The 26233-nt window shown below is 37.3% G+C and overlaps 1 protein-coding gene across 2 annotated transcripts in view; it reads left to right on the top strand.

Moving 5' to 3' along the window:
• The window catches only part of CSMD1 (CUB and Sushi multiple domains 1), a 1151643-nt gene that overhangs the window by 328896 nt on the left and 796514 nt on the right, over positions 1-26233 (top strand). For both annotated transcript variants that reach the window (XM_035319885.1, XM_035319886.1), the window contains exon 3: positions 17143-17255. In XM_035319885.1, coding sequence (XP_035175776.1) covers positions 17143-17255 — 113 coding nt within the window. The remainder of the gene's footprint in view (positions 1-17142; positions 17256-26233) is intronic.

A 26233-nucleotide genomic window follows, 5' to 3' on the forward strand; every position in this document is an offset into this window, starting at 1 on the left:
ATCGATAAAAGGTAGGCTTTGTGTTTAGGAACAGGTAACTATGAAACTGAAGTTACAGATCTGTTGCAGATAAGGCTGAAACAATTTCACTGGGTTATTTTATCCATCTACCTTTCTCATACCATGATCATATACAGGTTCCTAAAGAAAAAAGAGTGAAAAATGACAGATTGCAAGCACTAGGGTCTCTTAGTAGAGAATTGTCATTAAAAGAAAACACCACATACTTGTATTAAAATAAGTGATAGCTAACTTAAGACAGAACACAGAGAGAAGGGAAATCAAATATTTTCATCATAGTATGAAATGGGAATTGCAGAGGGGTTGGTAGGAGAAAATAGCATCGATATCAAAGAAGCTTGTGGTTTAGAACTGAAAGGAGATTAGAAAAATCGCATGACTGAGAAAAAAAAAGAATAACTCTGTTTTGTATATATTTCTCTTGATTTTTTCAGTTCTTACAATTATTTTTCTTTTTTTTTTTTCTTTCTCTTTTCCCTTCCCTCCTCTCCCCTCCCCTCTCCTCTTCTCTCTCCTCTCCTCTCCCCTTCCTCTTCCTCTTCTCTTTTTACCAATTTGTAGGGTGATAGTTCCTTAAATATCCCTGCCTTCCCTCTTTTGCTTTTTCTTTCCTTATGAATTTGCATTTGGAACTTCACAGCTCATTTCTGCTTAGTTGTTTGAGTTTTTCGAAACAGGGACTCTGCACTCACATTGATAATTGCCCTCTGAGCATACCTTACTTCTCTAAACCACTATGGTTTTTATTAACAGCAGTGGCAAGAAAAGCAGCATTCATATTTGGTTTGTGTTTCATCTTCTTTGCTGTTATCTATTGTTTTAGTCTAATTCACTTGAAGAGAATTGTCCTTATCCTTATGCAGTTTTCTCAGTTGCCTTTCTCACCCCCATCTCATCTTTCCATCCAGGTAGCTTTCTTGGTTTATTTCAGAAAGTCAAACTTTAGTCATGGAAGCTAGTCTATCTAGGCTTTTTTTATAGTCATTGGAGAGAAATAGGTTGTTTCAGACATTGAATGAAAGGAGGAGCTGAATCCTGGAGAAGAGTCTACTCCTTCATTTGGTACAAGAAGTTTAGCAGAATCTGAAACCTAAAAGAGAAATATAAACATTTTCCTTTGAAAATTAATCCTTTTCATTCAGAAAAGACTCAGTAGTCTGTCTTTAAAAACATCTATGATAATTTCTTCCAAGAGAATTAGTAGGAGAAACTTTGTCAGGTCAGCCAAATTCTTTAAGTGTAAATTAAGGCTAGATAACTTTTTCCATAAAATACCATTGTTTCCCATGTCTTTTTTCTTCCATATCTGCTTTGAATACTGTCTTCATTCACATCTTGTACCCTTCTTTCTCAGTTTTGTAGATGGCTCCCCTGAAGCCTGTTATTTTATTGATCTCAGTGGTTTTCTTGCTTTTTGTATTTGTTCTGTCATCCACATGAATTGCAGTCATTGCTTCTCAGCTAGTTCATATTTCTCTATCTCTTTCCCTACTAGCCACTACTTGGCTAAGCAGTTAATCCCCATATTAACACCTTGTCAGGGGAATAGCTAAGTACTGCTGTATAACAGGTATGTGGAAACTTGTATGATGGTCTGGTCTTAAAACCCTTCTCTGGCCACCAAGGTCATCAGAGACTTGGGAAGCCACTTCACCAAAACCATCTTTTTATATGTTAAAATAATTTCCACAAGTCAGAAAATGCTAAGAAATAGCTAAGCTTTACTAATTGTTCTATATAAACAGGAGCCAGTGACAATAAAAATACTGCCACATAGAAAGAAATTCTAAGCAATGGGTTTGACTTTAGTTTAAACTCCTATTCACATTAACGAGAACAACTGAAAATAGGAGTGAGGTTCTGAGTTATGACAGAAAACATAAGACTGAAAGTTCTCCTACAATAACAATCCCTTTAGCATTGACTTTAAGTGGCTATCTTAGGTTTCCTCCACATCAAATAATGTTATGGCTGCTCCCTCCTTCTCTCGTAGGTACTCACAGGCAGCCTGCAGGCTACCTATAAAAATGGATGGCAGAAGCCAGTAGATAACTTGTCTAGGTTTGTTGGTGATACTGTGTTAAAGCAAAACAAAACTAGAACTATTAACTCTGCTCAAATAGTCAGGATCTTGCATAATCTGAACAAAAGTGGATGAGTAAGGGCAGCAAATTTCTCACAAAATTATCTGCAGGAGTAAAGAAAATGTAACAGCCTGACAGATAATGCAAAGCACCATCATTTTCCTGCAGAAATCTGCAGAAATCCTGCAGAAATCCATGTTACAGTCAGAATTTGCCCAATATTCATCTTGCTTCAAGTAACTAGCCAATGCCCATTGCTTGGGGCTAATGTATAAATACTATAATGCAATTTTTAGGGAAAGTTTGCTGAAATTAGAACCATGAGCAAGAAAGAATTTGCATACATCCTATCTTTGGAGGAAGCACTTTGAATGAGAACATTTTAAACTATCAAAATATGACTCACCTAAACACAGTTGTTAGGGCAAGTCATCCATAAGAAACAATTTGTTCCAACCTAAAATTTATATTACTATAGATAATCTCAATGATGATCATAAGCCCTGAAATGATATATTATATATGTAAGGATTAAAGGACAGGAGAACAAGATAGAATTTTCTGATAGGAGGAGCTCAACCATCAAATTATGCATCTGAGGGCAAACCTCTACTGAGGTGACTTAAAACATAAGCAGAGAAAATGATCAGAAAGAAAGAGGTGAAATATCTCTCAATAAGACATATTTCTAAACTTACTTCTGGAATGTGATATTTCAAGTTCAAGCTACTAAAATGTGTTCGCTATTAAATTTAGCAGGAGATTGCTCTGCTTCATTACTTCTGAATATGTTGAAGATCTATTGATCAGAGAGTGCATTGATAAGATGACATCATAAGGAGAGCAATTTGACTGTAATCATTAAAATGTGTATGCACACTAGAAAATTTAGGTAGATCACAATGAGAATTCAGTACAATAAACTATACCATATAATGGAGCAGGATATGTATGAGGCAAGAATTAATGAAAATTAGTGGTAAGCTGACATTTCAATGCAATGAGTTTTGCTCTAAAGAAGAAGACAAACAACCTATAAATATGATTATAAATTCAATGTACTCTGGGATTCATTAACTGCTCTACCAAAGAAATGTAATGGATAGCGAATGCTCGCTAGTGTAGCAAAATATGCTACACACAAAAAATGTGTTAGCTAAATGTTGTTTGCACTGGTAACCATATCAGCAAATATCTAAAACTAAGGGTTTCTTCACATACTAACAACCAGTAAAAACTTCCCAAACGTACATACTAAGCATGCAGATTTCAAAAGGATTCTGGATCTTTGTTGTGGTATGTAGTCCTTACTAGAGGATGAGAAAGAAACTGCACTACTATTTTGTCTTTCAGTCCCACCTATCTGCACTGTAAATGGATCTAATGGTGAAAGACCAATCACTAGTATGTCTCTGTGTCTTGACAGCCTATGTCAGATACACTTATATTTGCAGTGCTCCTCCCATTCCTTTTACAGTGTACTTATACTCTGCATAGATATTTGAATTGCAGCACTGAACTACACAAACGACTCACCTTCTTGAAGGTTTCGAATAATGGAAGTGATATACTTCAGGAAACTATGAGTATATGATACTTGATATAGCACAGTATAAAGTTAGCTGAAAGCACTCACGTAATTATCAAATGTTTTGAGAATTGGCCACTATTTTGTACTAGTAGCAGCAGCCACTTCTTGTAAGTGCCATTTGAAACTATTAAAACTAGTTATCAGCAGAAGACTTTTTTAAAAGTTAAATTTAGATAAAATGAATTTTATGACCCACTGAAATTCCCACTAGATTTCTTTCTTATAAAGTACAAACAAGCCAGGCAGCAATTTTGACAGGAGGTATTCAAGTATTAAGTGATATATACTGTACTAAACACATTGTATGATTGATGAGTAGGAGTAACAGAAAGACTTAAAACATTTGCTTAGAAAAAAAAAAAAAAAAAAAATGTCATAGCTGTTGGGAGAGTAAAACACAAGAGCAGAAAGTTAATATAGTGAGCTTTGTGCAGATAGTCTGAAACTGTCAAAACCTGACCCCTTTCAAGTAGACCTGTCAAAACAATTAACTTAAATTAACTTAAGAGGGGAAAAAAAAAAAAAAAAAAAAAAAAAAAATGAAAAATTGGGGAAAGGGGAAAAAAAATTTTTTCCTAATTTTTAAAAACGGAAAAATTTTTTTTTTTTTTTTTTTTTTAGTGAGTGAAAAAGATTCCTAGGGACACATTTATAATATGTATAACATAAATATTACTATCCCTCTGAGAGGATTCTTTAAGATGAAAATATAAGTAGTTTGGAAAGACAGAGAAAGTAAGGAAAGGTCTCATTTGATTGTTCCAACAGCTTTTGATTTTGCAATTACTTCATCAGTGGTGCTTTCTCAAGTACAGATTTTTTATTTTTATCTTTTTGTCATACAGATCTCACAAATGTTTCCAATCATATCCCAAACATTCTGGAGATCTACTTTTCATTTGCCAAAATGAATTGCTTAAAATGAGACAATAGCACATTATTTTAACTTTCTATTGATTTGAAATACTTAAATCTACTAATCCTATCTCCCTAATTCTCTCTACAATTTGTAAAGCACTTGTCTTCAAAATAATCTTGTCAGTTTGTAATGATATTCTTATTTTGCAAATGGGAAACTAAGACATGGAAAAATTAAGACATATAACTTCTAATATTTTGGAACTGATTGATCTGCTGAGAACAGACCAATCCCTATAAAAACAGATATAGAAGTCAGCTTTAAAGTTTTGCTCATAAATTGGAAGATGTATTTAAAATAATTGTTTCTTTATTTAGCTTGTTTTTCATTTTGTATCACTTTTATGTTCTCATTTTTAAAAACTGTGATCAGTAACATGGAAAAATGCCATTTTCATGAGAGCAATTGCAAAATAATCACTAGAAAATAGCAAAACAGAATATTTTACTTTAAAAATATGTACAGCTTTGATTAGCTGGCTTACTTCATTTCATTAATTGAAAAGGGTATATGTCAATAAAAATTTTGTAAAGAACTGTCAGATCCCAGATTACTAATGGAAATGACTTCAATCATTTGGGGAGTGGAGGTCAGGCCCTGATCTCTTCTCTCTGGTGACAGCGACAGGACCCAGAGGAACAGCATGGAGCTGGATGGAATAAGGGAAGGTCAGGCTGGGTGTTAGGAAAAGGTTCTTCACAGGGAGGGTGGTCGGACACTGGTATAGGCTACCCAGTGCAGTGGTCGTGGCACTAAGCCTGACAAAGCTCAGTAAGCATTTGGACAATGCTCTCAGATGGGGTCTGTTTTTTTGTTGGAGCCAGAATTTGGACTCAATAATCCTTGTGGGTCCTTTCAATGATTTTTGTGGAGGTGCTCTGATCCTGTAATAAAAGGTGAGCCTGTAAAACCTAGGGAGGTGGAAATGTGGGTGATTTTTCAGTTATTAGTGGCTGATGAGAAAAGTGGCTGAGGAGAAAAAGCGTACTCTCCACAGACTTTTTCCTTTCCAGATTCCATTTAGTATAGAGGCATAAAATAGCATGATATGATAGGGTTCCTATGATAGGGTTTTGACATTTGGGGTGTCTTTCTTTCTTTCTTTCTTTCTTTCTTTCTTTCTTTCTTTCTTTCTTTCTTTCTTTCTTTCTTTCTTTCTTTCTTTCTTTCTTTCTTTCTTTCTTTCTTTCTTTCTTTCTCTCTCTCTCTCTCTCTCTCTCTCTCTCTTTCCCTCTCTCTCTCTTTCTCTTCTTTCCTTCCTTCCTCTCTTTCTCTCTCTCTCTCTCTTTTGGGAAGTTCTGTACGCTTTTAATTTCCAAACCATTCACAAGTGGGGCTATGAATATAATCTTCAGCATTATGAGTGATTTAGAATGGATATGATTTAGAATAAAACAAAGTTTCAGATAAAATGCATCTTCATTTATTCTGAAGTTATATAAAATGTTCATTGCTGTAATGTTGTTCCCAGTCTTATGTGGCTCTCTCTCTAAAGACTTTTGACATATGAAATACCAGCTAGCTTCAACTTTGCAGTTGTATAAAATAATGGATCAGTATAGGCTGCTGTGGATTAATGGATTAATGCAATGTACTCACCCAGAAGATGATTGAAAGTAGCATCCACATGTGAGAGTAATCAAAGCTCACATAAATGTAAGCTTAAAGTGATTAATGCAAACATTTTCAAAGATTAAATCTTAGATTGTTTGACAAAATAAGGGTGACAAAGAACACTGAGAGGTCTAAGTTTTGCCGATTGAATTCCTAACCTTTTTATTTAATAAGAAATGTTAAATCTCATCTGTAAGCTATTATTAACAATGGTCTTAGTACTGTATTTTTATTACCAAACTAATCTTACTTTCATTAGTGAGCCTGTTACCCATAGGGTTATAGGTACGGGATATAGTTATGAAAATCGTGGAATTAAGAAAATCGACTGTTTACATGATTTGCCAAATTACAATTTATTTGGAGCAAAATTATTAATTAATTAATTGAACCAAATAACATTCATGTTTACATGTGTTTAACTTTACTTTTACTGGGTCCACCTGGGTTTATGTACCAGTACACCTGAGAGGTGTCATTGGTCTAAAGAATTGTTAGCTTTAGAGTAACTGAATAAACTTCTTTCTCATATTGGGAAAATATTGGTTTTATTCACCTAGCAATAAGTTTATAGCATTGTTTCATTTTGCACAATGCTTTATAGCACTACTTTTTTTCTCCCAGTTTTATCAATTGTTAGAGAATGTTTTCTTTCAATATCATTTTGTATAGAAACATATGAAGCCATTTGGCCTAGCATTTTGTTTTGCAGGTAGCTGTCAGTCTTCCACCCATTTCAGACATACAGTGACTTTTTTTCTTCTGTAGCTTGCACTATATTGGAGAGTGGGACTGTGGGGAAGTAATGCAACATCCCATTATGCAAGCCCATGAGTTATAAAAGGCTGCATGTCAGTGAGCACTGGGTAGCCCATCATCTCCCAGATCTTCCTTGTGATCCCAGCTCCCACCACCCTGTGGTGGCCAATGAAACCTGCCAGGTCTCCTCCAGCAGCCACTATTCCTGCCAAAGCCCTGAGCCGTGCCACTTTCCTTAGATCTGCCTCTGCTTCAGTTCCCCTCCCAGCCCTATATTTTTTTGGCAGTTGCCAACTCTTCTCACATTTTCCCGATCCCTTATGGATATCTGGTAACTGTGGTCACAAGCTTTGCAGTTTAAGATTTTTCTACAGTAGATGGAAGTGTTGCTGCTGTGGCAGTTTGGTTGTTATGTAGAGAAGCCAGCTTCTTTTTCTGAAGGTTAAATATGTCAAAATTGTTAAGCTTGCAGCTTTTTTCAGCTTACTGGCTGAATGCAGTGAGTTCTGGTTATAAGGGGACTTTCAGGACATTACTGAGGGAAGTTTTTGTTTTGATTGCTTCCTTCCTTCTCTTGCTAGTAAAATATTAATTTTATAATCTTGCAATTTGTCAACCTAAACTTATAGGAAATATTAGAAAGTTTCCACATTACCATGCTATGGAAAAATACATCTGGACTTAGCTATGTGAAAACCTTGAATTAAAATCTATTTCTTGTCTGTTCAAAACTGATTAAAAATTAAGATTGTAAATACTAAATCTCAAATGAAAGAGCACCCAAGTAAGAGATGAGCCTTTTGTATACTGAATGTTGTAAAATAAATAAATAAATAAATAAGAAGAAGAATCTTTAAGCAAGCTAGGACAGGTGGTCCACTAATGAAGTGCGCACATCTTAACCACATCTAGTTAGGACTGAGGAGCACCTGACATTAATTAATAAAATGAGGAACTGAGGGAACAGCTGCAGGGGTTGAATGAGTTTCATGTGGTGCAATGAGCTAGGAAGAGGGCTGGTGGAAGAAGTCTTAGGGGGTTATGATGTTATTTATTTATTTATTTATTTATTTTTAAATGAAAGCATGAATGGGAAGTAGGGAACCAGAAGAGCAGAACTAGGACTTTGCTGTGGGCCTAGTACCTGAGAGAGGCTGATGATGTAGAGGTCTGAAGCTGGGGAAAATACCACAGGGGAAGACTTGGCTGCAATAAGAAGTGTAAGAGGCTTTAATTCTTTTTTTTTTTTTTTTTTTTTTTTTTTTTTTTTTTTTTCTAGGAGAGAAAGCTGATTAACACTCACCAATGTGAAGAGATGTTGCTGTGGTTTTTCTCTATGCTAGAGAGATGGGGAAGGAAATAGTAATTCTTGTGTAGATGGATGACTGTGTATTCTCTCTGTGCTGGGGCTCCATTGGTTGCAATGTTCCCTGTGTGTTTTTTTTCAGGGGAATGGTCGATGTTACTTTAGATTTGAGGAAAGTCATCAGATTAATGCTTCTGAATGAAAAAGTTATGTTGAGCAACTTGTTCTGTGTATTTTCCCTCTTCCTGGGGTGTGACTGAAGAATGTTGAGCGGGATATGATGGGGGATAGGGTTTATATATATACATACATGTTTAGCTTATCTTGGCTTTATGTTCTATTAGGTGCCTTCACCTCTGGGTAACTGTTCTGTCTATATTGGCTGCCAGCACTGAGGAGTTTGCCCCCAGGGATGGCATCTCAAAATAATAATGAAAACAGAGGAAATTAAATATAAAGCTGTAACAGTATGCTGTTCTGGGTTGAGTGCAGGTGCCCAGGTGGCAGCCAGGGGGCTGCAGGGCACCTCTGTGAGGAGAGGCCGGGCCTGCCCCACGCCAGGCACAGCCGGCTCCGAAGGCCCTGCTACCAGGCATGGCTTCTAGCAAATGTAGTAAAGAGGGTGGAACACTGCACAGCAGAATAAGGACTGAGGAAAACTGTGAGGAAATACCCTGTCAAGACCAAGGTGAGAGAAGGGGAGGAGAGGGTGCTCCAGAGAGCACAGGTTCCACTGCAGCCTGAGCAGATAGCTGCACTGTATCCTGTAGGGGATTACCCTGGAGCAGGTGGATATTCCCCAAGGAACCACAGGCTGTGGAAAGTTGCTGAAGGACCAGGGGAAAAGTGTGAGAGGGAGGGAAAGGCTGAGAGAAGTTGTTAGGAGCGAGCACAGACCCTATTCCCCACCCTATGTGCTGCTCCTGGTGTGGAGTGAGGAGCTGGGACCGAAGGAGTGATGTTGAACCAGGGACAAAGGGGGTTTGGAGGAAGGCTTTGATTTTTCTTTTTTTTCTTTCTCACTGTTCAACCCTATTTTAATTGGCAATAAGTTAATTTTCCCAGAATTGAGTCTGCTTTGCCTGTAGTAGTAACTGGAAGAGATCTCCCAGCCTTTAACCTGACCTGTGGGCTTCCTGGCCTTACTTTCTCTCCTGCTAAGAAAGGGGAGTGAGACAGTGGTTGGACAGGGTCTGGCACTTGGCCAAGGTCAATCCACCACAAAGGCACTAATAAGCTATATCCAGGAATCCATAGTCATATCTTGATTGCCTTTTTTTTTTTTTTAATTCAGACCACTAATCGCATATGCATATTATGGACTTGGTGATGCTGGATGTCTGAAAAAACATAGAGGAGTTTTTCCTTGCTTTTTATTGAGGGTACAGTTCAAGGATAATTCCCAGTTGAACAAAATGTGAGTGAGATAATTTTGGAGAACTGCAGTAGTATGAAGTCTTTGTAAAGAGTTCCCTTTGACTTGCCTCACCTTCTGATGTGTAACCGATCAACACAATCTTTGAGACAGCACCTCCATGTAGCTGTTTTTATATGGTATGGCAAGTTTGGTAGTGAACTTAAGGATGGTGTCAATCGAATGACAAATTCAGGAATAGTGTATAAAACGTAAAAAGCTGTGACAGTGATGGCAGACACCTCTGTAGTGTTTCATGTAGCAGTTGATGACCTCTACCACTTTAGGATAAAATCAGATTTATTTTCTTCTGTAGACTTGGAAAAAAAAAAATATCAGATTTTCTTTTGTCACTGGTTTACCCAAAATTGCTTTTAGGTTAATTCATTGGAACTTGGACTTACTTATTACCTTGTTATTAATAACATTGATCCTTTTGGTGAATAGCTTTTGCCATTGACATCTGATAGCTAACTTCAGACAAGAACTTTTTGTCAAATGGAGTGTAGCTATTTCTTTCAAGAACCCTTCATGGAACAGGCTGTACAGATATGAGGTCTTGCATGCATGCACACATGCCAGGAACTACTCTAAAAATCTGTAGCAGATCTGATTCTCTTTCTAAACATAGTCTTCATTGATTTTATTGGCCTAACTTGAAGAAAGAATCAGTCCTTATGAAGAAGCCCCTCTCTCTCCAATGTTTTTTTTACTGTGTTTTTTCCCATCTTAGATTTCCCAAAAGAATTTCTTAAACTTTAATGAAATATTGACACAATAACCTGAATACATCAGTTAGTACCATATCTAGCAAATAGAATACTTAAGGTGCTCCTATTTTTACCTCCCCACGTACGCATGATTCATCGGCAGTTGTGGAATTGGTATACAAATGCAGTGAACACTACTCTTTATCTTTGGAGTCCATCTTCGGAGTTTGAGCCTGCCAGAGTTCAAGAAGCGTTTGGACAACACTCTCAGACATATGGTCTGATTTTTGAGTGGTCTTGTGTGGAGCCACGAGTTGTACTCGATGATCCTTGTGGGTCCCTTCCACTACTCCATGATTATATTCTTGTTAAAGTGGACTGAAGAAATGAGCTTCTTCATGTTGGATATCTGTACCTGGTGGATTTGTTCTAGCTGTTGTTCTAGATATTCCTCATCTAACCACTTCAACCAGGAGGGCAGTGCAAAATGTTTCTTATTTAAAAATAACAAATTACGTAGTGACTGGGAACAAGAATGTAATAGTTATAGCTGAAGGAAAGAGGAACAGAGCTACTTTCGTGTCAGGGGTGCCTTTGGGTGTCAGGGGTGACCTGTGAAGATCAGGTCAAACTAACTGTGCTTGAATGCGTGTCAGTTGCTACATGGACTTATTAAAACTTCTTAACTATACTCAGCAAAAATTCAATCTTTAATAAACTTATACAAGCAACTTAAAACTTCTTAGTCTGATAGTACTTGCCTATGTCCTCATGAACTATTGAGTGTGCTGGCTTCTGTTATAGCCTGTGGTAGAGACTGTGGCCATGGCTTCCTTATGGGTCATGGATTCACTGAGTAATTTAGGTTAGGAGAGACTATGGTTATCTGATCTTATTTCCTATTGAAATTGGAGTGAAGGTGGATAATGCTGTTCAGGGCCCGGTGCTCAGTTTCACATGTTGTATAAGACAGTAAAAGTTAAAACAACCTGATTAAAAATCAAAAAGGCTGAGGGGAAGTGAGAAGTTTATGCTGATGGCATTTTACACATCTGGGAAAAGCAACATTCTCCATGTTAAGGGGTGTTTTGTTTTCTTATCTCTATATCTTATTCTACAAATCCCACTGAAAGTGAATGTATTTAAAACAGATTTTTCCACTTGCATTGGCTTGCTGGTATTAAACTTTCTCAGTAAATTTCCCCAGTATTTTTTCCCAGTTTTCATTGTACTTAATTTCATTAAGACCAGCCATAACCTCGCCTGCTGTTTATCTGCATGAAAGTTCTCTAAAAATGATAAACAGGGAACCTAAAGGCCACCAAAAGAAAAAATATGGGCAGCCAACATCAGACAAACCTTTTACTGCCATACAAGACTGTTTCCATTCAAAAGGAGATTATGGTTAATGTTACTAAGAGCAGCTATAAATCTAAGAATTAATATAGGGATGTCTTCATCCATCATGCATGTAAAGAAACCACGAAGAAAGGTTTGAGCTAATTCCAGTTGAAATAGCTTCAGTTACTTACTTGGTTGTATCTTCCTTTCAATACTCAAAGCTGAAGCAAGACACAGGAATTGTTGCTTCTAGAAACAGCCCAGTTCCCTGTACTGTGCTTTACACACTGTTGAGCTAAGCCAGATACACAAAAACAACACAGCTGCTGCTCATCCTGCTTGATTTCCACTTTTTTTTGCTTTGCCCTACCCCTTTCCCAGGTGATCGGTTGGGTGCCAGGTGGGCCTAATGGTATATAAGCCGCAGGTGTCCCACTGGAGAGCTCTTTCTGCCTGAGCTGCTCCTTGGGGGTGTTTTGTTTTTCCTTCAGCCCCTTGTAGGGTTCTTTAGGTGGGTCAGAGTGTATGGGCTGGTGTGTTTCCAAGTTGAGAGAGGAAAGCATGTCTTTTTGAGGTAACAGTGAGGAGGATCTTTTAGAGTAAAGCAAGCTATGTAGTAGTAGGTGCCTTTACTGCATGCAGCTCTTCTTTAGGTGAGTAATTTTTAGAGCATGCTTATGGATAGGAAGATGGTGTTACTTCATGTGTTTGCTCTGTGGTTCTAGGTCTCTTATGAGTTTTGCAGAATTATGGGGCTTACTGTGAATGTGACCTTATGCCTTCACCTGTATGTCAAATATTATTGAAGTTACAACCTTGATGTTAGAGTGAGGGAGCAGGGTTTAGGGGAAATGCATCATCCAAGTTCCCCATGCCAGTGGGTATCTGAAAACAGCAGAAGCAGGCATGTGAGGTGTAGTCTTTTTCAGGGTTAGGGACAGTTTCTTGTGTTTCTGGAGCTTTTCTCTGCTGTTTTGCTGGCTGTAGTGTCTTTAGACCTTGTAGCCTTCTGGAGTTTAAGTGCTTGGAATTCCCTTAATAGAGGGACATTTAGCAGAGGTTGCTGGCTGACTTGTTTTTTGGGATGTTGTGGGGTACACTTCTGTTTTTGGGTTGCATTGTAATCTCTAGACATATCAAGCAGTTTGTGTAACTCTCCAGAGGATTCACAAAGAGCTTCAGTATGCACTGCAAGGGGCTTGACCACATAGGTGCAGTATTACCAAGAGACTGAGCAGGGTCACCTTTTTCATCTGTGAAGGATAAGTCTGTGATTACCCCTGCTGGGGCTGCTGTGCATTCATGTTCTGTTGGCATTTGTGGACCTGATTGTGTTTTTTTTTTTTTTTTTTTTTCTGGCTCTGATATTTGTCCTTGAGTCCTCTGCAAGGAGCTGTAGTGTTTGTGTGTCCATCACAGATATGACCTTCTCTTTTTTTTTCTTGTAGAAAGGGAAAAAAAAAATCTTACTCCAAGCACCACTTCAGGCTGGGAGATGAGGGATTAGAAAGCTGCTTGGCAGAGAAGGACCTGGGAGTATTGGTTCATAATTGGCTGAATATGAGCCAGCAGTGTGCTCAGGTGGCCATGCTGTTAGGCATTGGAATGGGCTGCCCAGGGAAGTGGTTGAGTCACCATTTCTGGAGGTCTTTAAAAGATGTTTAGATGTAGAGCTTAGGGATATGGTTTAGTGGGGGACTTGTTAGGTCAGAGGTTGGACTAGGTGATTTTGGAGGTCTCTTCCAACCTAGAAGATTCTGTGTGTGATTCTGTTGGGTTTTCAGTATCTCCAGGGATGGAGGTACCAGATATTCTCAGGCATCTGGTCCTACATTTGACCAACATCATGGTGAATACTTTTTTCTAGTATAAAACTGAATTGTCTCTTGTGGCCACTTCCTTCCCATCTTTAGATCCAGTCTCTTTTTTGAAACTGTATTGTCTTTTTCTATGCTGTTCCAATAGGTAGCTGAAGACAGCAGTAAGGTTCACCTCTTATTTGTCATCTTGTAAGGACTCAACATATATTCCCTGTGATGTTCCTTGTACATCGTGTGCTCCAGGCCCCTAGACATCTTGGCAGCCCTCCAATGCACTTGCTTGTAGCAAGTTTAGAGATGACAATGCAGGATGAAATGTTTGTTTCTCAGTTAAAGGCTAAAGTCAGTACTGGTGTACCATTGTGTTTCCAATTAGATGTTTTATTTCTTCATTACAGACAAGCGAAATACATTTCCTCTATGGTTTCAAAGTATCTTAGTGCGCATGTTATGCCAATTCTACTTTATGCCATGCTACTGACAGTTAAGGAAGTATCAATACTTTAAAGTATTGTCATGCTCTGTATGAAGTAGTTCAAGTTTATCAAATGGATGTCTAAATAGCAAGGTACTTGAAACAATTCTGCTTTCTTGGCACACACCTGTATACCTAAACAGTTCCCTTTCTGGTTGCAGTCAAGTCCTGGATGTTAGTTGCCAAAGTACATTTCCAAATGAAAGCAACATGTGAAGGTGTTTTCTTTTGCATGATGAAGTGGATGTGCAAAACAAGTTATGATTAATATGCTATAATTACCTAGAAAAAGGTGATTTTTAAGGGGAAGGAGGTGACTTGTTGGGTTAGCAGTGTTTTACTTCCAGAAATTACCTTGAAGAATCTGCTGTCTAGGTTTAGATTGCTCTCAATTTCACAGCATTTGATGTCACTGAATTCAAGTACTATGAAAAAATGCTTTCTGAAGTATTCCAGACAGCAAGGCTACTGTAGAGGCACCCAGGTAATCTGTTTAACAACTAAAACACAGAATTCTTCTATTGGAGGCTTTCCCATAATCTTTTTGCAAGTTCCTGGTATTGCTGTAATCCTAAAAACATATTTCAGGTTGATGTATTATTTCCTTGAAGTTTACCACATACTTGCCTTTTTGTAGGTTGTAGAATTTTTAAGTGCACTGATTAAAAGTGTAAAAAAACTATTTGTCTTCCCTTAATGTGAACTTCAATGTCAATTAAGTTAATGAATGATCTAGTATTTCAAGGAGGATGGTACAGAAACTCACTGAGCAGGTAAAGAGTCCATATTAGAGAATACTCGCTATTGTAACAGAATCAAAACAAGCAGGCCTAGAAAGAAGACCTTAAGCTGTCCAGAGTAAACAGTGATCAGGAATGAGGTAGCTCAAGCTGTGTAGTTCTGTGTTTGAATAATCCTTTGATTTTTACTTTTTTCGCCTGTGTAGGGCGATGTGTTGAGGCATCTCCTCCTATCTTCTATTTCAACCTGACTTTTTTTAATTCCTTCCCCCCAAAAATTTCCTGAAACAGAGCTCTTTGAATCACTTCTCAGAGAAGGAAAAAACATGGATGTTAGATCGGAAAACACATAAAGTAAATTAATAATGCACTGTCATAACAGTACACTGCAGATGTAGGGCAGTAGTGATAACCACTATGATTTCTTAAATAGAGCAAGAAGCATGTTTCCCTAAAAACTGCAACATCTGATTAGATAGTGAAGGTGACAGAACATGCAAAAGCCTGAACGCAAGATGTGGCAAGCCTCATGGTAGTTCTGGGGCTTGTGGACTGAGGGGGGAAAAAAATCAAGTTGGTTAATTCCAGAATTGGAGTAAATGAGGTGGAAAGAAAGAGGAGTAATAGGCTGACAAGTACACAGAAGGTGAAAACATAAGAGCAAACAGTTAATTAGCACATGGGAGACAATGGTTAAAAAGAAATAAGTAGCAGAAAACCAAAGCAACAGAAGTCAGGAAAAAAAAAACAAAAAACTATCTGCCTTCATCACTATTAAAAGTTTTCCTCACTGACTTTGATCTTTAACTCAGAGTCACTATAATTTTCCAAACCTCAAAATTGGAAAGAGACTGGGTACCCCCTGACTCCTGTAATTCAAGCATGGAGTTCATCTTGGATGTTTTTATATACGAGAACTGAAGGTGGTCCTAAATAAACCTAATTTTGCACAGAACTTGTAGTTCAGTGAATCTGTTGTACTAGTACGCTCTTTAGGTTTTTATCCTTTGCAGTTCCAGATGCCAATTAATGAACTATAGCATCAGAGAACAGTCCATTTCAAAGAGATTTTTTTAAACTTCAAGAGATTTTTTTTAAATGCACAGTTTTTCCTAACTATCCAAATTACAACTATATCAAGTGTTTTTTTTTTCTCAACAAGTGCCTCACCACCCTCTGAATGAAGAATTTCTTCCTTGTATCTAATATAAACTTACACTTTTTTTAGTTTAAAACCATTAGTCCTTGTCCTAGTCAACACCCCCAGGGTCCTTCTCCTCAGGGCTGCTCTCAATCTATTCTCCACCCAGCCTGTATTTGTGCTTGGGGTTGCCCTGACCCAGATGCAAGACCTTGCACGTGGCCTTGTTGAACTTGATGAGGTTCGCCCACCTCTCAAGCCTGCTGTGTTGTCCCTCCAGTGGATACTGGGGTGGTTGAAATCCCCTTGAGGACCAGGGCTTGTGAACATGAGACTGTTCCTATTCCTCTGTAGAGGGCTTCATCTGCTCAGTCATCCTGGTCAGGTGGTCTGTAGCAGACCCCCGTTATATTGTCACCTGTCCCTGCACTTGAAGGCATTTAATCCTGACCCATAAGCTCTCAGTTAGCTCCTTGTCCAGCTAATCAGTGTCAGCCAGGTGTAACAAATTGTCTTTAGTGATGTTTCAATAAAAAATGTAAACTTTTTTTTCTCCATCTGCTTTATCCTCAAAATGCATCAAAACATTTGTTTGGAGAAATGATCTTAAAATTGGTATTGCAGCATAAGAATAGTGTGTCCAAAATTTTGTTTTTATCTAAAGGCATGAATGCCTGTAAGATGCGAAATGTAAGGTATGTTTTTTTTCCTGAAGTTGTAAAATGGAAGTTTTTTTCTGTATTCCAGTTAGTTGACAGTACAGCCAATTAACAGTGGAATATATAAGATCCAAGTTTTTCAGAGGAAACACCTGGAGGATAGATGGATCGTCCAAACTATCAAATAGCTCTATGAGTCAAGACCTGGTTATCTACTTCTGGTGCCCTAAACTTACACATATTGATCTCAAAATGAACCCAATTCAAAAAATCTTTGTCTCTGATAGTTTCAAACACATCTTTCTTTCAGTGCTCTCTGTTGGAGAGTGCACAGATGCAGGAAGATTAAAATAGGATTAAAAAGTTCAAGAATGTATTGAAATTTTGCAGTGAATATTTATTGCAGCAGGAGCAAAAAGCATAATGTGTTGGCAGTTTGGTTGTAGGAATATGAAGTTATAAGGTGAACCACATTTAATTCATATGAAGAGAGCTGTACTTTTTTACTTCAAAGATTTTAACCCATTGTGCCTTTTTTTATTGTGCAGGTTATCTGGATTTCAGCTGCCATCGTCTATTGTGAGCACAGGATCTATCCTCACCCTCTGTTTCACCACAGACTTTGCTGTCAGTGCACAAGGTTTCAAAGCTATCTATGAAGGTAAGAATTATTTTCCTACTTGGTCTTTATTTTACTTGACATATGTTTTTGATACTGAAATGTTTCACTTTTCATTGTTTGGGGTTTGAATCATCATTGACTACTGCATAACCTTTTTTTATGGCATATTTAAATTTTACTACATCGTAGCCGTAGCCTTGATTTTGAAATGGAATTAAATCGAACTATTACTTTAATTTCTGCAGTGATTTTTAATCAAATTGATTGGTTTTCTAAAGCTGGATTCAGGAATGCTTACGTTTAAATGGGTTTCTTATTATTTCCCAAATTTCTTTTGACAACTTCTTTAGGCAATGCCTGGCTAAAGGGGTTTAATGATAAAAATGAAATGAGATATGGATACTAACTTGTCCTGAAAATCAATTGGTAATCATCTTAGGGGGAAAATGAATGTATATGTACGTATAAGGGTTTTTTGTTTGTTTGATTTCAAAAAGCAAAGCAGTTCAAAGCCAGTTCTATAGAAGATGTTAGAATATGGTGATGACTGCACAGTTCTGAGGGGAAAAATGAGGCCAAGCATTTAATTTAATTCAATAGTTAAGTCATAAAACCAGACTGAATCAATTTCTCTAATATGATGACTTGTATAAAAGGTTTTGAAATTTCTAAACTCTCAGAAAGTTAGCACATACAGTAGTATTAAGTCAGTTGCTTGGGGTTGGATAGTGAAGGCGTTTTGAGTATGACTGAAGAATTATATTCAAAGTGAGTATGAACACTAGTTTGGTTATGTGTTGTTAACTTTCTGTGCTTTTTCTGGTTGGGCTGGATAGCCCAGTAGTATCTTTCCCTGGTTGCTTTTCCCCCTTTCCTTTGTCCTCCAAAGCCTTGTCAGTTGAATAACAGGAGTGTCTTTCTTCCTCTCTTGGTCTGAACTTGGGTGAGGGCTGTGAGGAAAGTTTCATTTTAGTATTCTTTAAGTTTTATTAGATAAGCTGAGAAGGTCCATCAGACATCACCAACACCAGCAACTGTTGCTGTTTTCTCAGTAGGAAGTTGTTTTCTACGTAAGTGTATCTTTCTATTCCAGCAGTATGGTAGCACATTTCATCCTTTTATGCAAGCTGAGCAGTCGTTTTTTCATATAGAAAAAGACATGAAGAATGCTAAAGGACATCTCTTGACTGTCAACTTAGGAACAAGCACAGAGCCACAGGCTGTAATATAATGACACTTCCTGCTGGCCTACTTTCTAGTTTTTTTTTTTTTTTTAAAAAAAAAAAAAGGGGGGGCAGGAAGAGCTGTAATTAACGTTGACAAATAGCACCATTCTCTGATTAAACAACACTGCCCCCTTTCAGATTTATTTCTGTAAGCCTGGCATGTCCATGAGCTCTAAATTGACTTTGAAATATGATGTTCAGCTCCCCCAAAATGGTCACTCTCCAGTGACAGTGTCACAGCGTATGGACCGGCAGTGAGGACCGATGGTTTGGGAAGGCTTTACAGTAGTGAGGGATTATTAGGTGTTTATTTTATGAAGACTTGAAAAGAATTCTGTATCAAACATGACTGCTGTAAGGGACAATAGGCTTATTGTAAACTCATAGAGAAGGAATCCCTGTAACTGTCCCTGCTTTTTTTTTTTTTTTTTTTTTTTTTTTTTCTCCCCTGAGTGACCCCATTTGGCTCCTATTCCATATGTAGTAGGTAGGTAATCAGCCTCTCTGGGACATGGGAATATAGCCAGATATTACCAGTCACTACTAGTCTTTATAGCCACTCTGCTGGTTGCCTATCCCTGAGCTAGTTAGCTTTTACTAAAAGTATCTAGTTATCCCTGGGTTTAGCCAGCTCTTTCATTTTTCTGTGGAGTAAGTGGATTACTGTTCAGTTGAAAGCGTTGGTGCGTGTGTGTGTGTTAAATTGTTACTGATTGCTGCCATTTAAGACTTTGGAACACTGTGTGGTTGTAATACAGTTTGAGAAATGCAGTTTTAAACTGGGAGGGAGTGATTCTGTAACAAATTCTTGTATGGAATGTAGAAAAGTCTACAATGTTCCAATAACTACTTTAGAATAGGGAAAAATGAAGGAAGTAGTTTGCATAAACTTCCTATATTCTGGGAGTCTGCAAAGCTGGTGTTTTTTGTTTTAACTCGTGTGACAGGCCACTCTCTTCTGGATAGGAAAATGTCATCTCATTAGCATTGCTACCTCATGCAATTAAAAAATATATAATTGATAAGCATCTTCAAAACTAGCTCTGCTATTGCAAGTCAGTATTTTGAATATGATCATGTTGAGCGGTTTGACAGAAATGACTCTTGCCTATCAGAAGACTTAAGCTGGGCTAAATTCTCTGCAGTGCTGAGTTTATGCTTTGCAGAGCAGAGAGGATGCTGTTGGGAGGCCTCACCCTTAATGTCTGCAGGAAGATGTTCTGAACTTCCTCCCTGGTGGCTGGGGTTAGGGCACTGAACCAGGAAAGAAGGGATATGAACCACCCCAGTACCTACTCAGCAGGCTCTGAGGATATACCCTACAAGGATCGGCTGCAGGGAGAGAACACTGCGTGCCATTGCCTGTGCTGAGATTCTGATCTGAGTTCTAGTGAGTACATTCCTGATTTACAAGTTCCCTTCCTGTGCAGCAATGAAACATTTGGGTCTTCTGTATTTTTACAATACATAAGTGGATTAACAATGAATCCAGTGAAACCACATACTAGCATTCCAAGGACTTCAAGGTGATTTGAACATATCTGGCTTGGCTTGCTGTCATATGCTACATGAACATATATATTTAACTAAATCTGATTTTGTTGCAGTAGACCAGCAAGAGCCATCTATTAGTGGTAACAAGACACTGATGCAGCCAGGCAGTTGCCTAGTACTTGGGGTGAAATGGAGGCTCATTTACTATATCATTGTTTCACCAGTCTTACACATGTGTTTGAGAGAATCTAGTATTTTTAACTTTAACACTGGTAATAACATCAGTCTTCCTCAGTGATCATAGAATGTCCTGAGTTGGAAGGGACCCATGAGGATCACATCAGTACTCCATTGGTATTGGTACAGATGGAAGCTTGACTTACTCTTATTTTCTGGAAAGTTTTCTTGATGGGTTTTTCAAACATATAACCATAAAAAGATCTGTAAGTTTCATAAGTACACTTATTTAATCTGGTCAATGATTTATTGACTGCTGTTGCCACTGTTAGGTAATAATTAAATCCGAGACTGAAGGTTTGGAATTTGGGAGTTGAAGGATGAATGCTGTTTCTGTAATGTGTTTTTTATTGACAGTGCCTTACATGATATAGAACATTAGGTTTAGTCCTTGGTGGGGAAGGGAGAGGACAGTAATATTCTTGTAACTTTTTGTTACATTTATGCAATTTTGTTTTGTTTCCTGTTAAAATCAATTTAATGGGTTTTCTTGAGTGGGATTAACAAACTATTCTTAAAAGGTGCTTTGAGGCCTACAAACAGAATCAAAATTCAGCGCTGCTGTTGTAGTAGTTTTTTTTGAAAGGTCAGCAGTATTCCTCCATACAAAACACTTGCATATGGCTGGAAATAAGAAAAACAAAAATATCAGATGATAAGAATATCTGAAGTGTTTTACACGTGTATACTTCAATAATTCATGGTAGAGTGGTTATATAATCTTTCTCGTAAACTAGTGTTTTCAGCCGTGCATTTGTTCAGGGAATTCACTTGTTAATTGCAGCGATTCAAGAGTAGAAAAACTTAACTCTTGGTACACTATTAGTCATTGTAAAATAAAATGTTGTGTTTTTTTTAGTTTGTTTTGCTACACTGCCTTCTGCTGTTAAATGGACCTTGAAAGTTAAAAATCCTTGTCTCATTTTAAGCTATCTCAATTTATTGCTGTTGTCTTTAAACACATTTTGTCATGTAGGGTGGTGGACAGTGCTCAAGTCTGGTACATCTAGTTTGTTGTTTAATGTGTACTAGTACCTCCTTTGACTTCTGTTCTACAGCAGCAGGTTTTCTTTGCCAAAGGAAGAGCTCTTGCACATCCCTCTATCCTACCTGCCCTTAGGGTATACTGCCTTTTTTTTCTTTTTGGTCTTTGAATTCTCAAAGCTTTCTGCTCACACCCAGCATTAACATTTATACTGGCAGTCACTTCATCCTGCTTGTGCATGTTCCCTGAAGCTTCTTTTAAAATCTGTTTCAGCATCAACAGTAAAAAGTAGTGGTAAATCAGTGCAAGTCCTTTGAAGAAAGTTGTATTCATCTTGGTTCTCCTGTTCTCCCTGAATATCTGTCACTCGGTGTCTTTTTTTATGCTTTAATATTTCAACCTAGTTTAAAAAAAAATAATAATAAATTGAAACACTTCCCCAATGAACTTGGAAACAATAACATCTTGTGTTGACTCCATGATCTTACAAAGATAATTTTTCCTGATCGTGTTTTTGCCATTAATATGAACCCAGTCAAGATAACAGGCCTTAGGGCTGACATTGCTCATTCACTCACTCAGCTTCTCCGGGAGTTGTCTTGGCTTGTTTACTCTTTTTCCAAGTGCTCAAATAACTTTCTTTTCTAAGATTAAAACTCTTTCCCTGGGTCATTGCATGACAGGGCTTCCTATATATTCTCCATGCGTCTGACTGTAATGGTCAACAGAGTTCTTGAAGCAAACTGTCCTACAATGGTAAGATCTACGACTCCCTGGGAATGAGCATGTTCAAAACTTGCTCAGTAATCTGCCTCAATCTGAGGCAAATATTTCATGTTGAGCAGTAGAAGTTAAATTGGCAAGAAAATACAAACTTCTACGTGATTTTTATGCATAACTATTCCTTGCTATTCATTTGTGTGTCTAACTAGTAATAGTTGAAGATTTGAGAGACTACTAACCTTTATGATATAGTCACTAACTACTCTCTCTATTAACTAATACCTTATTTTGGTTGTTCTAATGCTCTGAGACTTGGAATATGATTCCTGAACATCACAAGATCAGCCTATCCAGCTCTGAAGAGGGCCAAAAAAATAATGAATATCTAATGATGACATTGAGAGCTAAGCAGTTCATTCTGTATTGTTTGATTTTATTATGTAGTTCTCTCACAAGAATTCCTTTGTTTGCTCTCAAATCTATAACTATTCTCTTCCCTACAGTGATAGTTGGAAAAAGGTACAATTTCAGTTTAAATCTCAGTTTAATCCTTTTAAAGGGTAAAGGCACAAACTGTTTTTTTCTTTAATAGCATTTATTGGGTAAGGAAAACAAAACTCTTAATATTATAGTAAAATAGTTTTGCAGCTACACATCTTAGGTTGCAGTCTCACCATTGACCGAGTGTATTTGGCAATAACATCTATTAATAGACTGATATATTTTCTTTTCTATTTTTAATTAAATTTGTGTTGTTTGCTATTTTAGTAGTTTTCTTTTCAAGTTGAGGTATTTGTAAAAGTTTTGAGCTGTGTGTGTTTACACATGAACAAGTAAACCAGAAGTTATAATAAATGAAATAACCAAATGGGATCCTTTTAGGCTGAAACATACAGCCTATTCTGCTCTCTTTGTAGCAGAAGTAATTGTTTTCTATAGATTTGATGAAAAGGATTTCCTTTTCATCTGAATTTACTAACAGTTCCTGCAGCCCTTAGATTGAAGAAAACATTTTTCTGTTTTCTAGCAAACCTCCTTAAAAATAACATGGTTTTGGAAGTGTGCAGTCTGAATGATATGATGTACTGCAGGAAGGAATTGTAATGCAATTAAAAATAAAGTTGGCATTTCTTGGGTCAGATCATGAGAATGTGTAGTAGCAACATTTCAGAGCAGGAGAGGTCCTGTGGGACCTCTGATAGCTAATCTAATTCATCAATAATTTAGGTTTCAGAAGAGTTCACTTGAACCCTACCAGCTAAGAGAACCAGTATTGAGAGAACTTAAGAACATGAAGGTTCTTCTGTGAGGAGAGACAGGTAAAATAGTCAGCTTGTTCTCTAAAGTGTATGAATAAATCTAAAGTGCATGTGAATAGATCTAAAAAGTGCTTGAAACAATACATTTATGGGGAAATGAAGTCAGTCTGTAGAAGGGAGGTACTCTTGTATGCTCTTCTCAGTCTCTCATATGTCAATATATTGCACAGAGGAGAAATGATGACTATTTAAAACAGTTGTACTTCACATCTTTAGTTATGAAAAATTAAGATGGGTAACTTCACCTGTTCAAAAGGAAGTGCAGATTCCTCTCTCCAGTAAAAACAACTTAGTTTCCTTGCAGCAATATTTGAAGGCTCGCGGGTCAGAGATGTGCAGTTTTATCTCCTAGACTGCTTGAGGCAGAAACTTCTGAATTGGAAGTTCTATGATTTTTTTTTCCCCTAAAAAAAGACACTAATGAAACTTGAATAAATCCTACTTGAATTGGCAGAAAATAAAATTAAATTATGTTGGACCAATGAATCAACCAATCTATAAACCAATGAATTATGTATCTAAAGGAAGGGATAATTATGTAAGAGCCTTGCCTATTGCCTTATTCCAGTGTTGAGCTATGTGGGCTGTATTCTGCTTTCCAGCTCTTGAGTAGCTCAATCTGATGTAGACAGTCTGTGTGTTGCTATGAGCCCTTGGAAGGGGAATTACAGGACTTAAGATACGTTTTTGGAACTGTCTTTTCAATGGCCTCTGATTCTGGAAGTGAGGGATTATTTAGTGCCTTCTAGTGATCTATTGATCCTTATCAGAGCTAGCGTGTTCATTATCCTTGGTGCATGAACCGGTAACAAACCTGTGTCGGTGGCTCATACCTTGTAATCGGTTAGTGGGATTGTAAGCCTCCCTCCACAAAACTGTAGTGCTCCTATTTGAGATCAAAAAATAGTAAAATAATTTTTGGGGGGTGGGAGGGAGCAGGAAGGGCTTCCTAGAGCAATGGTTTGCTGAGAAGCATGGTCAAAACACACACAGTTCTGGATTTGTCAGCTCATTTTTTTTAAAAAAACTCTTCCACGTAAGAAATGTATGGAACACATCTTTTCTCAAAGTACTTTTCTTAAACAAGTCATGCAATGTGACTCAACATAGCTGGCATTTATGCTTGTTCTATTTTACAGCCAACTGGGATTTGGAGGAATGTTTTTTCATGTTCATAGCCTTATATTTTTTGCTGGAAATAAGATTTCAGTTAAGCAGCCTATGCTTCCTTCCCCAGCCCCAAATTTATTGTAAACAGTGACAGCTGCCAAATACCAAGATGTTGATATCAAGAAAGGGTATCAAACAAGGAGCCTGTCTTCTGTTGGATCTTAGCTTTGCTTGAAATTTTAGGTCCAGTTGTGTTGTCTCTTTCTCTTTGCCAATGTGGAAACTAAAATATTTATTCTTAGTGTCTTGTGTGGATTGCCAAATTAATCAAAGGAATTCCTTGATGTGTTATCCCCAGTCTGTCTGCAAAGTTAAATCCTACTTCATTGTCTAATTATCAGATAAATTCCACAGAGTTCACTTATCTTCAGAATGCCCACATTAATATGGAGATCCCAGATGAAATGCAACTGACAGCTAGTTTTTGATGAATCAAAGTAAGTCTGCCATGGATTACTTGATTTCTGGTCTTGTTTGTAAAGAAAGTTGCTTGTTTATTTGGCTGGTACGAAGTAGGGAAAGTTGTCTTGAGAGACAAAATCCCAATACAAAAGTGTATTTTCAGCCATATTAGTCTTCCTAGTTTGTAGCATAGTCTTTTTAGTAGAGTCTCTTTTTAAATGAAGGAAAATATGCTCAAAAAAATAATTCTTATGGAAACACTTTCTGCCTTTTAGAACAGTCTCTGCATCTTATTAACAGGTATTGTTTGTAACTGCTTTGTACAAATCTCCTTACAATGTCAGAGATGGCATATGGCCTTAAAGTCTTTGCTTGCTAAAATAAAGTAGAAAAAAAAAAATCTAAATTTCATCCAGAACCATTGTCTGTATATTTTTATTCCTTTAAACTGACAAAGTGTGTACACTGTTGCAGGGTGGGACTACTATTTTCAGAAAAAAGCCAGTGGGTTAGCAGGCCAGAAAATAGATCTTCGGCATTGTTACCATACTGAAGCCAACAGCCATTAACCTGATTCAATAATGTCGCATAATTTGCTATGTTAGATGGATAGTTAGCATGTAAGTACAGCCAGATACCTTGCTTTTCATCTTTTCTTGTATAACTTTAAACTATTAATAATTGTACTTTGAATTACTTTGTTATTCATATTCTTCCCATATATTGAGGGCTTCATTTGCATAACCTTTCATGTTTTTCTTCTGTAATTGGGATAATAAGGCACAGATCTAGAACTTTGCATCCAAATATACTCCTCAAAACAAGCATGTCTGAATTTTGACGAAGGCACTGATCTTGTTCAGTAATGAATAAAGTAGCTGGTATGTCACCCACCTATTAATTGTGAAGAAAAGGAGTAGGATGAGTATAACATGCAGGCACTGCATTTAATTGAAACTTCTGAGTTTTGTTAAAATCCATCACAAAATCTTCACCTTGTGTATGTTAGAAGTCCAGCTTGTCATACAATATTACTGAACTACTTTGTATATTACTTATCTAAATATCAAGTGTTTATTCACCCAAATCATGTCACTATTTCCATTAGGTATAAATAATTGCTATAAATGAGTTGGCAAAACTGTCTTGAATACTTGTTACTATGTGTGCTGTATTGGCATCCTTTAACACCAACTTAAAAAAAAAAACTCTGAAATCTTTCATCCTGTATATACTGAAAGACTTCCTAATAAATTGATTTCATTGTCGTGCATGGTACGCTTCTGAAAGATCTTCTTGCCTTAAGGTTCTTTGAAGCTGGCTTATTGGATTGACCTGAAAAGTGCCATGGGAGGCATGGAAGGCTAGACAATCTTCTTGACTTGTAGATCTCTGCTTTTCTTATGCTTCTTTAATGAGACAAGGCACACCTGTGTGGTGTCAGTGGATTAGAAACCTAAA

The sequence above is a fragment of the Oxyura jamaicensis genome, chromosome 3, assembly GCF_011077185.1.
Source record: "Oxyura jamaicensis isolate SHBP4307 breed ruddy duck chromosome 3, BPBGC_Ojam_1.0, whole genome shotgun sequence".
Classification (NCBI taxonomy): domain Eukaryota; kingdom Metazoa; phylum Chordata; class Aves; order Anseriformes; family Anatidae; genus Oxyura; species Oxyura jamaicensis.